The sequence below is a fragment of the Callionymus lyra genome, chromosome 1, assembly GCF_982586985.1.
Source record: "Callionymus lyra chromosome 1, fCalLyr1.hap1.1, whole genome shotgun sequence".
Taxonomy (NCBI): domain Eukaryota; kingdom Metazoa; phylum Chordata; class Actinopteri; order Syngnathiformes; family Callionymidae; genus Callionymus; species Callionymus lyra.
In genome coordinates this window covers 54,789,364-54,803,749 of record NC_141818.1, presented here as the reverse complement: position 1 = coordinate 54,803,749, position 14,386 = coordinate 54,789,364, and the positions used below count along the sequence as shown (strand labels likewise).

Sequence of the window (14,386 nt, the reverse complement as noted above, 5' to 3'; positions counted from 1 at the left end):
CACAACAAAATACTACGCGTATTAACAACACTGGCAATAAATTCAGATTCTTTATTGGTGCTCTATTTATACATTAGTTGAATAGTTCTGTTGACATGTATCCTAGAGAAACTTATAAATATGTAAGAAAACCCAATAAAAACATCAAGAGATGAATAAGACTTATATCAGATAATGACGACCACACTCACCCTGAACGTATCCTCTTCGTCATCCTCGTCCTCCTCCTGCTGCCTGAACAGGTAGTACTCGCTGGGCTGGGGGGGCGAGGGGCTTCCCTTGCTGTGCTCGTCGGAGCAGCTGTGGACCGAGGACCCGGCCGGGCTGGGCGAGGACTGGGACGAGAGGTCGCAGGTCACCAGCTTGTAGTAGTTCTGGGTGGCGACCACCAAACGGGCCTGGCTCTGCAGACACGCCGCCAGATCGCCCGAGGACCCAAAGTGGGGCGGCTGGTACGAGTTGCAGTTGGCGTCGAGGTCCAGCGCCCCCTGGTGCTCCACGGAGCAGGGACAGAACGTGGTGGACAGATTGGGGGCCTGGAGGGCCGGGTAAGAGTTCGCGATGCACGACGTTTGAGAGATGTAGGGCTCCGTCGGCGAGGTGTGGAGGTCCAGGTAGAAGGCCCCGCCCGTCGAGTCCTCCTGGTGCGGAGGTGGATCGGACGCCGAGGACGCGCACGAGTGGTCCGCCGAGCTGTTGAGGTTGGACCCGGTGGTCCGCTTCTCCGGGACGCTGTTGTTCATCTTGTTGTAGATGGCGCTGAAGTTGACCAGGACGCCGTCAGAGCTGTTGCACGAGGAGTCGCTGCCGTAGCCCTGCTGGCACTCGGAGAAGGAGAGGTGCCGCGAGAGGGCGCAGCAGGAGCAGTGCCGGGTGGAGGCGCCCGAGGAGTACGAGCCCGTCTTGCTGCTGCGCCCGCATCTCATGCGCTGGTCCTCCTCGTCCTCCTCGTCCGCCCAGTCCTGCTCGCCGCAGTCCATGGACATGTTGGAGCCGCCGCTGCCATGACGACGCTGGATGTCGAGGTCCTCTAAGTTGTTGGCGAGGTCGGAGGTGACGCCGACCAGCGACCCGTGGCTGACCCTCCTCCCCCCGTGCAGGCGGAACGGCTCGGATCCGAAGCCGAAGTCGTGGAGGTGGAACGGAGCGAGTCCTTGGCAGAGAGGGTCGGCGTCGCTGTGCAGGTGGAAGGACGAGTCCTCGTGATAGCCGCTCAGGTCGTCGATGCCGTCCTCGTCCTCGTCCTCGTCCTCGTCGGCGTTCAGGAGGAAAGGATTGTGACGGAAAGGATTCCTGCTCCGGGGTTTGGCTCGAGGCAGAGTGTGCGCCGCGATCAGCTGATCGTCTGAGTTGCTGGAGGTGAAGGATGAGTCATCGCTGGCGGTGCTCCCTCCCCTCCTGCCTCCCTTTTTCTCCTTCCCTCCATTCTGGGAGGACAAGGAGCTGCCGGAGGTCTGGATCAAGCTACCGTAGAGGAGAGACCCTTTCTGGAGGGCGTCTCTCTCGGGCAGGGAGGTGGTCCGGCTCAGGCCCAGGTTCTCCGGGAGGCTGAAGGGGTTGTTCCTCGCACACTTGCCCTGACGTCCGCCGGACACTTGGCAGTGGACCAGGGGGATGTGGTGCACGATGAGGGTCTCGCCAGACAGTTTGGGAGAGCTGGTCATGGTCAGCGAGACGGTAGCAGTGAGCGTGAGACAGAGGTGCTGCGAGTGAAGCTTGGAGTTCACACTCTGTGACGCGGCTCTGCAGGGCTGCCAGGGATCTGGAGGAGGAGGAGGTCCGGGAGGTCCACGCCGTGGTCAGAGTGATACATCTGGGAAGGAGAAGGAGACGAGATGAGAGTCGGCTCGACAAAGCCATTGGTTTGTTTAGTCTAAAGTCTAAAAATGAGTTTGCTTCAAACCCCCAAACAGTGCTGAAGTTTTCTTCAGTGTATTTGAGCAGGGCCACTATGAATGCTGGGTAATGAAGCTCAGGCAAAGCTGACCTCTTTACTCTTTACTGCTGCCATTGGTCATCGACCTTTGAATGTTTTTTTCAAAGAAGAATCAATAAGTGAAGGTCATCAGAGCAAATCGAAGAGCAAAAGTAGGGTTTAAGAGTCTCAACTGGAGTTTGATCAGATGACGAGTGATATTACTATAGTGTAGTAACAAGTATATATATGTAGTATTGTCCAGTACTTGACTCTGGTGTTGTGATAGTGTAGTAACAAGTATATATGTGTAGTATTGTCCAGTACTTGACTCTGGTGTTGTGATAGTGTAGTAACAAGTATATATGTGTAGTATTGTCCAGTACTTGACTCTGGTGTTGTGATAGTGTAGTAACAAGTATATATGTGTAGTATTGTCCAGTACTTGACTCTGGTGTTGTGATAGTGTAGTAACAAGTATATATGTGTAGTATTGTCCAGTACTTGACTCTGGTGTTGTGATAGTGTAGTAACAAGTATATATGTGTAGTATTGTCCAGTACTTGACTCTGGTGTTGTGATAGTGTAGTAACAAGTATATATGTGTAGTATTGTCCAGTACTTGACTCTGGTGTTGTGATAGTGTAGTAACAAGTATATATGTGTAGTATTGTCCAGTACTTGACTCTGGTGTTGTGATAGTGTAGTAACAAGTATATATATATATATGTGTAGTATTGTCCAGTACTTGACTCTGGTGTTGTGATAGTGTAGTAACAAGTATATATGTGTAGTATTGTCCAGTACTTGACTCTGGTGTTGTGATAGTGTAGTAACAAGTATATATGTGTAGTATTGTCCAGTACTTGACTCTGGTGTTGTGATAGTGTAGTAACAAGTATATATGTGTAGTATTGTCCAGTACTTGACTCTGGTGTTGTGATAGTGTAGTAACAAGTATATATGTGTAGTATTGTCCAGTACTTGACTCTGGTGTTGTGATAGTGTAGTAACAAGTATATATGTGTAGTATTGTTCAGTACTTGACTCTGGTGTTGTGATAGTGTAGTAACAAGTATACATGTGTAGTATTGTCCAGTACTTGACTCTGGTGTTGTGATAGTGTAGTAACAAGTACATATGTGTAGTATTGTCCAGTACTTGACTCTGGTGTTGTGATAGTGTAGTAACAAGTATATATGTGTAGTATTGTCCTGTACTTGACTCTGGTGTTGTGATAGTGTAGTAACAAGTATATATGTGTAGTATTGTCCTGTACTTGACTCTCATGTTGTGATAGTGTAGTAACAAGTATATATGTGTAGTATTGTCCTGTACTTGACTCTCATGTTGTGATAGTGTAGTAACAAGTATATATGTGTAGTATTGTCCAGTACTTGACTCTCATGTTGTGATAGTGTAGTAACAAGTATATATGTGTAGTATTGTCCTGTACTTGACTCTGGTGTTGTGATAGTGTAGTAACAAGTATATATGTGTAGTATTGTCCTGTACTTGACTCTCATGTTGTGATAGTGTAGTAACAAGTATATATGTGTAGTATTGTCCAGTACTTGACTCTCATGTTGTGATAGTGTAGTAACAAGTATACATGTGTAGTATTGTCCAGTACTTGACTCTGGTGTTGTGATAGTGTAGTAACAAGTACATATGTGTAGTATTGTCCAGTACTTGACTCTGGTGTTGTGATAGTGTAGTAACAAGTATATATGTGTAGTATTGTCCTGTACTTGACTCTGGTGTTGTGATAGTGTAGTAACAAGTATATATGTGTAGTATTGTCCTGTACTTGACTCTCATGTTGTGATAGTGTAGTAACAAGTATATATGTGTAGTATTGTCCTGTACTTGACTCTCATGTTGTGATAGTGTAGTAACAAGTATATATGTGTAGTATTGTCCAGTACTTGACTCTCATGTTGTGATAGTGTAGTAACAAGTATATATGTGTAGTATTGTCCAGTACTTGACTCTGGTGTTGTGATAGTGTAGTAACAAGTATATATGTGTAGTATTGTCCAGTACTTGACTCTGGTGGTGTGATAGTGTAGTAACAAGTATATATGTGTAGTATTGTCCAGTACTTGACTCTGGTGGTGTGATAGTGTAGTAACAAGTATATATGTGTAGTATTGTCCAGTACTTGACTCTGGCGTTGTGATAGTGTAGTAACAAGTATATATGTGTAGTATTGTTCAGTACTTGACTCCGGTGTTGTGATAGTGTAGTAACAAGTATATATGTGTAGTATTGTCCAGTACTTGACTCTGGTGGTGTGATAGTGTAGTAACAAGTATATATGTGTAGTATTGTCCAGTACTTGACTCTGGTGGTGTGATAGTGTAGTAACAAGTATATATGTGTAGTATTGTCCAGTACTTGACTCTGGCGTTGTGATAGTGTAGTAACAAGTATATATGTGTAGTACTGTCCAGTACTTGACTCTGGTGTTGTGATAGTGTAGTAACAAGTATATATGTGTAGTATTGTCCAGTACTTGACTCTGGTGTTGTGATAGTGTAGTAACAAGTATATATGTGTAGTATTGTCCAGTACTTGACTCTGGTGTTGTGATAGTGTAGTAACAAGTATATATGTGTAGTATTGTCCAGTACTTGACTCTGGTGGTGTGATAGTGTAGTAACAAGTATATATGTGTAGTATTGTCCAGTACTTGACTCTGGTGTTGTGATAGTGTAGTAACAAGTATATATGTGTAGTATTGTCCAGTACTTGACTCTGGTGTTGTGATAGTGTAGTAACAAGTATATATGTGTAGTATTGTCCAGTACTTGACTCTGGTGTTGTGATAGTGTAGTAACAAGTATACATGTGTAGTATTGTCCAGTACTTGACTCTGGTGTTGTGATAGTGTAGTAACAAGTACATATGTGTAGTATTGTCCAGTACTTGACTCTGGTGTTGTGATAGTGTAGTAACAAGTATATATGTGTAGTATTGTCCTGTACTTGACTCTGGTGTTGTGATAGTGTAGTAACAAGTATATATGTGTAGTATTGTCCTGTACTTGACTCTCATGTTGTGATAGTGTAGTAACAAGTATATATGTGTAGTATTGTCCTGTACTTGACTCTCATGTTGTGATAGTGTAGTAACAAGTATATATGTGTAGTATTGTCCAGTACTTGACTCTCATGTTGTGATAGTGTAGTAACAAGTATATATGTGTAGTATTGTCCAGTACTTGACTCTCATGTTGTGATAGTGTAGTAACAAGTATATATGTGTAGTATTGTCCAGTACTTGACTCTGGTGTTGTGATAGTGTAGTAACAAGTATATATGTGTAGTATTGTCCAGTACTTGACTCTGGTGGTGTGATAGTGTAGTAACAAGTATATATGTGTAGTATTGTCCAGTACTTGACTCTGGTGGTGTGATAGTGTAGTAACAAGTATATATGTGTAGTATTGTCCAGTACTTGACTCTGGCGTTGTGATAGTGTAGTAACAAGTATATATGTGTAGTATTGTCCAGTACTTGACTCTGGTGTTGTAGTATTTTCAGACCACATGACTCTTGACAAAGTCATAACTATTTTTTTTAAACCAAAATATGTCCAAACATCAGCTTTAAAAGGATCATTGTAAATGTTTAAAATATTTAATTACTCCAGCTTTACAGACTTAACTAAAAACCTTGACAAAAATAAAATATGATATAACATTTTTTATGATAATAATTAAAAAATAAGGTTTTGATGCTGGTCTGTTAAATATGGACATGCTATAGTGAAAGGAAGTGTATCAATGTTGACCTTCAAAGCTCAAAATCAATAAAACATGAGGAACATGAAGTTATTGTAGTGAAGAATATCTTATGCATCATTTAAGAGTCGGTTCTCTCTGTTGACTCTGTGATCAGAGCACTTCCTCCAACATCGACCACAGACCAGGTTAACGTATTGATCGTGATCACGTGTAACAAAAACTCTCGCTTCTGTTCATATCATCGCTGGTGCGAACCAGATGTTACAGGAATGTGTAGAGATGTGTGAGAACAGGAGCCAGTCATGGTCAGAATCATCATTTGTCTTTATTTTTCACCGACTCCATTCATCATAAAAAAAATGGTTCTTAAAATTTGGTCAAATGTATATTATTATTTAAGCTTTGTTAGTCCATAAAAATATAGTATTTGTTTCGTGACGAGGAAGACCTGAAGGAGACCTCTAGAGGGATCAATAAAGTTTATCCATCCATCCATCCATCCATCCATCCATCCATCCATCCATCTACCATTAAGAGTTTGTGTCGGTCAAGGCTAGTTTATGGTAAAAACACTTGTTTTTCAACATTTTCAGACTTAAATACTTTTTCATACCAGTAGGAGGTCAATTTAAAACCAAGTCAACAATAAACCGAACATGAAAAACACATCGATTATCAATGCAAGCAGGATTCTGAAAGAATCCTAGCAGGAAGTTGGAGTAAATAAATGAATAAATGGTACTAAATATTTTGAAACCAACATAAAACCTGCCGTAACATCTTTTGAGACTTTTAAAGATTTAAGCCATTTTAACGCCAATAAAGACATTATTTTTTAGAATTAATGAACGTTTTAAGGATCCACAGAAACCCTGTTTTTTCAACTTGGAAAAAACATAAGAATAACTAAATATTAATAATAATGAGATAACTCTTGGTCTGACGCTCGGTGTTTGAACTGTAAACTGAGTTTATAATATTCTTGTATTCAGTTACAACACTGTCAACTGCAGAGCTTTGGACATTGATCGCACTTACAGTATCTAATGTTCCACGGAAGTCATTCCAGCACTGGTCAGTCTGACTCAACGTGCTGGACATGAAACCTCTCTCTCACACACACACACACACACACACACACAACAAGTGTATGACCTCATCTGCGGTCACCAAAATACTTTCCAAGTGACACCGCGACAGATGCAACAATTTCAAGCTGAAATAATCTTTAACACACTGATGGTTATCGTGATCAACACCTGCTGATTCATTGAACGCTGACATTTGTCGACTCTTTGTAATCTGTTGAAATGTCAGTTCAATATAATAGTTCAACTTAAATCCAGATTAAGAAACAAACGTCTAATTACTGCCGTACGAGCTCAGATCTTCTCCTTAATGAATGAAGATCCATGTATATGGACTTAATGCAACATAATCGAGTGTCGTTAGATCTGCCGTCTGTGGAGCCGAGCAGAGAAAAGATGTCGACGAGGAGTCGAGCCGAAGAAAATGTGATTTACAGATTGATGTCGTCTGCTGAGGAGCATCAGTGTTGAGAGAGACTTCAAGGGTTCGCTGTCACGACTCTGTTGAGTTGATCTAATATTATTCATGCAAGTTGAACAGAAAATATAATTCAACATCAACTTATTTTCAATAATTATGGAACAATCATACTTTTATTTAAATTACTTATTTTTTACATATATTGATTTTTTTGATTTTTTTTTGTATATTGTATTTCACTTTCTGGTTTTATTTATTATTATTTTTTAGATATAACTGAATGAAATTAAAAAATAACAAAAATGTTGTATTTGTGTTTATTTTTTGGTTACTGTATTTGTAAATCTTTATTTTATTACAACATGTTTTAACATGAAAAGCTCTCAGACCTGTGGCTGCATTCATTTATAAAAACAACATTTAGTACGGCCTGACTTTCTGAGACTCCTGTGTTTGTCTTGATCTTTTAAAGTATATTTTTTAACTGTGTATCGTTTGTTAAAGTGCTTTGTGACCCTGGAAAGGCACTTCAGAAATAACCATTACTTATTTACCTACTTAACCAATTAAACAAATTTATGATTTAATCATTACTTTTGCTGCCAACAAAAGACAAACTCGATGAGCAACTTGGTGGTTTCACATTAGGTTCTGACCACTGCGACATCACGTCTTAAAGCTATGTTTAATCAACATTAACAACATATTTTGTCTTAAAAGTCACGTGAAAGTTGATTTATTTTATTAGTACGATTGAATCATGTGTTTTAAACAATTATTTTTTTTATTTACAGACATAGGTTAGTTTAGGTAGAACTTTATTGTTTTTTTTCCCAATTAGACGTAGCAATACAGCAATTATTCATAAAAGTAAAAATAAAAATAAGAATAAGAACAAAGAGAAATAAAGAGAAAGAACAAGATGATACAATCTAAGTCTAAAGATAAAGAACATAGATCAAAGAAAAATAACAAAGACAAAGGATACAAAGATTAACATAGAACAGAACATCATGATACTTGATACTAATGAGACATGTTTGTTTATGAGTTATTCAACCAATTGACATAACAGTCAAATATTAATTGTTTGTATATAAATAACTGTTACTTTTTTGCAATGATTATATAATTATTTAGTCCATCTAGTGAAACACATAAACAATCTAGTACATGTCAACATCATAGTCTTTCTGAGTACATGATGCTTTATTTATTATTATTATTATTATTCATTTGTTTTCTAGAAGTGAATTTGTGTTGATCAATGAGTCTATGATTTAAACCACATCCATCATCAACAGCGTCGATTCCTGCAAGCGTTGGTTCAGTGTTCCTCACACACACAACAGAGTCATTGTGTGACACTGTTGTGTGTGTGTGTTGGTGTGTGAGTGGTACGAAGCCTGCTGGGCAAGAATTCACACACAGACGCACAAAGAAAGTGGTGAATGTGTCCAGTGAGCCGAGCCTCTGTGATTATTCAGAGGAAGAGGGTTTGGATGCTGACGAGAAGATGCCAGAGACACAAGAACCTCCTGCAAGTCGAACAGCAACAACACACTCGCTATGAATCCAAGTGTGTTGTCACTCGGTCTCTCAACAACACACAGGTAAGACCCGCAGCAAGTGAGAAAACAGGTTACGCAGGACAAAGAAGCAGAGAAGCAGCCAATCGGATTTCAGTTCCCACACAACATCAGCAACCCCAGCTACACCGTCGGCCAATCAGGAGGCTCGATGCTGCGACACATATCCTTGAGAGATGAGAAAACAAGCAGCGAAAGAATCCATGGAAGAGAAACAGGCCTCGCAGCAGATCAATGTCTGCATGGACTTTACCAGCCAGAGAGACTTTTATTTTCAAAATAAAACACCTTCAAGACATTTATAATCAAATCAACAGTAATTATTTTATTTTTTTCATCATTTTGTGCCGAACCTGTCCACCTCACAACCAGTACCAAGACGTAGATATTCCTCATGGAGACCCAATTATATCATGTACATCCAAGCAGGAAACCTGAAGCTCAAATACAAAAACTAAATCTCGTAAGACAGGATGTTCCTCTCACGTCATCTGGGAGGAACTTCCAGGAAAGCCCGGAAAACCAGCGTCTCAGCAGAGACACACCCTCCACACATCACCGAACACTGAGTATCTTCGGAAAACCCAACATCATCTATGAACGCTGTGATGAAGCGTCGAATAAGCTCTTCTGTAGACCTTAAGGGTTGAAGATACAAGATGCTACGTGACAAACGACAACCACCACCTCTGCTTTTCTGTCTCGTTTCATTGGCTCTTGAAAAGGTAAAACTGTGTCAAACATACATTAGAAACTGTTAATACTGTTACTGTGAACATGAATCTACGATTGACTCAAGTGCCACATGGAACTAGCTCCAAACAATTACATCAAAATTCATCAGTAGATCTGATCCACAGACCTCAGAGCCCGAGCTGGGGTGTAAGTCTGGATCAGATCATGAAGGTCTGACCATGAATAGATCTGAAAGTAAGAACCAGAATTTTAAAGTTGATCCTGAAAGAAACTGGCAGCCAGTGAAGAGTTTGAAGGAGAAATGTGAGTTCTTCTACTAGAGCGGCTCAGAATTCTGGCTGCAGAGTTTTGTATGAACTGCAGACGAGACGATCCTTCTTTTTCAGACATGAAAACAAACTGTTACAATAGTCCAGACGAGAAGAAACAAACGCATGGATTATAAGATCCAGATCATGTTCCGACAACATTTTCCTAAGTTTAGAGATTTTTCTCAGTTACGATATATATTGAAATGTTCAATACCTTTACTTCGATATCACTTCCTGAATGATAGAAATATTAAAGATCAGATATAACGAATAGAAAAGAACATTACACATGTACAAATATTGATTTTTATTGTATTGGTAAATGTTTGTATCGGTAAATTTCCCGTCTTTTCTTACATAACAAATGAATAACCAATGATTTCCTGTATAAAAGAACACTTGCCACATTAATCTGATGTTTACTATCTTTGCTCCTATTAGTTCCATAAATTATTAACTTTCATTACCTCAGAGCATATTTTCATACTCGGTAACTTCAGTTGGTGCCACGAAGGAACTAAGGTTGGATACCCAGTCCTAGTCTTCATCCAATCCACAAGATCAATGACCAGCCATGAATCTACCTGTGTGGGATCTAAAGATGGACACATGACCTTGATCCGGCGACACTTAAGGCTTTAATCCAGACTTTCCCTTCTGCTCGTCGCCCTGAACTTGAGGAGCTTAGAGAAGCTTAAGCCTGGAGCAGGTACTGCTGTCACCGTAGACCACGGATCAGAGCCGAACATCAAACCATGTCTGAGGGAATTTCAATCATCTCAGATCTTTGATGTACAACGAAATATTGTGACGACATGACGCTTTGAAAGCTTCGCTCCCCTCGTCCTCCAGCAGACATGACTTCATCCAGCGCTAAACATCAGTTCAATTACAGCAATTACAGAGTTTGTTTGTCCTTCTCAGACCTGAGAATAACGAGGGAATTCAAAAACCCTGACTTTGTTTGCACACGTCGCAGTGAAGCTAAAACGCCATTGAAGGTCTTTGTAAGTTTAGAATAATACGAAGAAAACCAACGATCGTATTTTCTTCCATCGGTCAGGATGCTGCCCTTTGAGTCGAATCACAAGTGTGTTCAACAACATCATCCTGAGGTGATGACGACGATCACCGCAGTCCTATGACTGCACTTATCTGCTCCACAAATCTGCTGATGTGACGCTCATCCTTATCAGTACTGTGCCCTTAACAAACACCCTTTATTTAAGTGTATCTTCCAGTAGTTTGGTCCACGAAGTATTGTGGTCATGTTTTCTAAAGAGACTTAAAATAGGCTCATAAGGTGGTTCCAAACTTGAAACAATAAGAATCTGATCATGTTCTCACAAGGTCCAAACGTAACTTTAATTCTGATTCAACTGGTTGAAGTGATGCCGTAACTTTCTTTCTACTCCGTGTCTTGAAGACTATTCAAGAAGGTGTTTATTGTACAGTCACTGGCACATGTGACATGGATTTACGACTTTGTCGCCCACGATGAATGACAACACAGTGAAAATAAACACAAAATACAAGCCAATGGGTTTTAAAAACTATTGCTAAACACAATATATAAACGGTAGCAGAAGAAAAACGGAAAGTCTGTGTACAAAGAGTATTTATAGTGAAGTAATAAAAGTACACATTTGTGCAACTATCGTCGATCCACGTCTATCCATCGTTAGACGACAACAACCATAACGATATTCCCAGAATAAATCTTCTACCTGAAACAAAATCTATTGAGTAGAAAGTAAAAAAAAAAACCTAAAGAGTGAGGAACTATCAAGTTTGATAGAAGGTTGAAAACACAAGACATTTAAAGCTAAGAAAGACAAATCTCACTTCGGGATAAAAGGAACTGAAATCATGTATTATTCCCCAAAACTTCTTAAGGCCCTTTTCTTGTTCTAGAAATAAAGATTATGCATCTTATACGTCTTGAGACAGTTTTGTTTTCGTAAAGTTCTTCTCACAATATTCCTCCTTGAAATACAGCAGCAGCTAAAAAAGTAGCAAAACAAAAAGATCTATTTGTGGACGTGAGATAAGACACGAAAGAAGATGATCCATCAGATATCTGAAGGGTTCACACAGCAGATCAAAATCACAACACACACACACACACACACACACACACACACACACACATCCGGCCTCGGCAAACTTACATAACACGAAGAGACATTCCAAGATACAACCAAAGACAGAGAACAGGCTGGACTCTCTGCTTCCTCTTCTGTCATCGTCAACACAACTAGTGAAGCCACGAGATATACAGTGATAAACTGTCACACACTGGCTTTAGACCAGCAGTCCTGCTAACTAATACTACCAGACCATTGACATTATTAGATTGTACTGTGTTTTTGTATATGTTTGCTACATTTGTATGTGATGTATGATGTAAACTGTCTGCATCTTTGTTGAGGACGACACATGGAAAGTAGCATCTGGTGCTAAATCTGGTGCAGTTTTAATGGAACTGTACGTTGACATTTTAAAATAAAGTGTAATTTAAAATTGAAATTGATGACATCACACGTAGAGATAAGTTTGTGTGTGACACAAGTTATTAGTGTGTTTGTTTTGACAAACACACTTATAACTTGTGTGTGACACAAGTTATAAGTGTGTTTGTTTTGACAAAGATGGGAAAAACATGTAATACACACAATATTTTTGATTTATATATTTGTTTTCTATCCAAAGACCGGGTAGTTTAAAGTTTAAAGCCAATTATTGTAAGTTGTATTTCACTTGTTACTGACTTTTGCCCGAAGCTAGTTGACAAATGTATTTTAAAATTCCAAAGTCGTTAAATTAAGTATTATACGAACTCACTAGCAATTGTGTGAATTAAATGAATCTTGATTAGTACAAAATAAACAGAAGATGTTAACTGTGGATTGAGTTTCTGGCAAAAGAATAATTTGTGCGAATTATTTAACCCAACCAGGGTTAATTTGAAAATAATTATTGATATATAAGACACTATTTAAATACCTGCAGTTAAGATTATATTCAGCTGTAAATAAATAAATAAATAAATAATGCAGAATAAACACCCTTTTAAATGAATCATTTTTCAAAAACATCTGATCATCTGTGAAATAATCCTCGATATTATATTACAGTAACTTTCTGGTTTGGGAAGATATTTGATGTTAGGGTGAAACTTGGAACAACTCATTTAACAATTAAGCTTTTATTTTGAAAGACTTCGACGGAAATACATCTATTGTTTACCGGTTTCAATTTTGGGGATTTAGGCTCATTTTTCAACGCAAATAACGTTGAATAATTTGATAAATAAACAAAAATAGTCACATTAATGATTCATATTTGGCGTTGAACCTTTATTTTTGTTATTGGAGGTTTTGATTCGAACTGCGTTTGTGTCGCTGCGATAAATTCCATAACAACAGAGAGAGAGAGAGAAAATTAAAGAGAAAGAGAGAGAGAGAGAGAGAGAGAAAATTAAAGAGAGAGAGAAAGAGAGAGAGAGAGAACATGAAAGAAAGAGAGAGAGAGAAAGAGAGAGAAAGAGCATCTTCTCATGATGCGTTTAAACACAATTCACGCAAACAGTTTGTTGTAAGATTCATGGTTTGTGGAGAAAAAGGTCAAAAACGTTCAGTTATTTTCCATAAAAAATCCTTATTTTCCGGTCGATGGATGTTTTTCTCTGAATCTTCTAACGATGTTTCTAAGATGGCGTGAGAGCAGTGAGAGCTTCTTACCTCGCCAGGGTGACGGAGAGACGAGGGTGTGTCGAGGAGAATCATGTAGAAGATGAAGAATCATCAGGAATCATGAAGAAAGCTGTAGAAACATCTAGAAACATGAAGAACATGAAGAAACATGAAGATGCTGCTCGTCACGGACAGGAGCGCTCGGTCACTGCGGGACATACAGCAGAGCAGCGCGGAGGGGCGGGGCTGTGGGGGAGCCGCGGGAGGGGCGGGGTCATACGTCATTGTGATGGTCCCAGACTGATTATCTAACCAGGTCACCATGACAACGCCCTGGAGATATTTCAGGAAGTACAGTACAGTACAGTACAGTACACTTTTATAAAGTACACTACACTATAGTACACTATAGTACAGTGCACTACAGTACTGTACAGTCCAGTAAAGTGCACTACAGTACAGTACAGTACAGTGCACTACAGTACACTACACTACAGTACAGTGCACTACAGTACAGTATAGTGCACTACAGTACAGTACAGTACAGTGCACTACAGTACAATACACTACAGTACAATACACTACAGTACAGTGCACTACAGTACAGTACAGTGCACTACACTACAGTACAGTACAGTACAGTACACTTTTATAAAGTACAGTACACTATAGTACACTATAGTACAGTGCACTACAGTACAGTATAGTGCACTACAGTACAGTACAGTACAGTACAGTGCACTACAGTACAATACACTACAGTGCACTACACTACAGTACAGTACAGTACAGTACACTTTTATAAAGTACAGTAAACTATAGTACACTATAGTACAGTGCACTACAGTACACTACACTACAGTACAGTGCACTACAGTACAGTGCAATACACTACAGTACAGTGCACTACAGTACAGTAC

At 39.6% G+C, this 14,386-nt stretch overlaps 1 protein-coding gene across 2 annotated transcripts in view; it reads right to left on the bottom strand.

The window, feature by feature from the left end:
- The window catches only part of rusc2 (RUN and SH3 domain containing 2), a 31,594-nt gene extending 17,925 nt beyond the window's left edge, over window positions 1-13,669 (bottom strand). For both annotated transcript variants that reach the window (XM_087813254.1, XM_087813262.1), the window contains exons 1-2: window positions 13,515-13,669; window positions 192-1,813 (exon numbers count right to left, since the gene is read on the bottom strand). In XM_087813254.1, coding sequence (XP_087669380.1) covers window positions 192-1,664 — 1,473 coding nt within the window. In that variant the 5' untranslated portion in view covers window positions 1,665-1,813; window positions 13,515-13,669. The remainder of the gene's footprint in view (window positions 1-191; window positions 1,814-13,514) is intronic.
- Window positions 13,670-14,386: the final 717 nt, after the last annotated feature.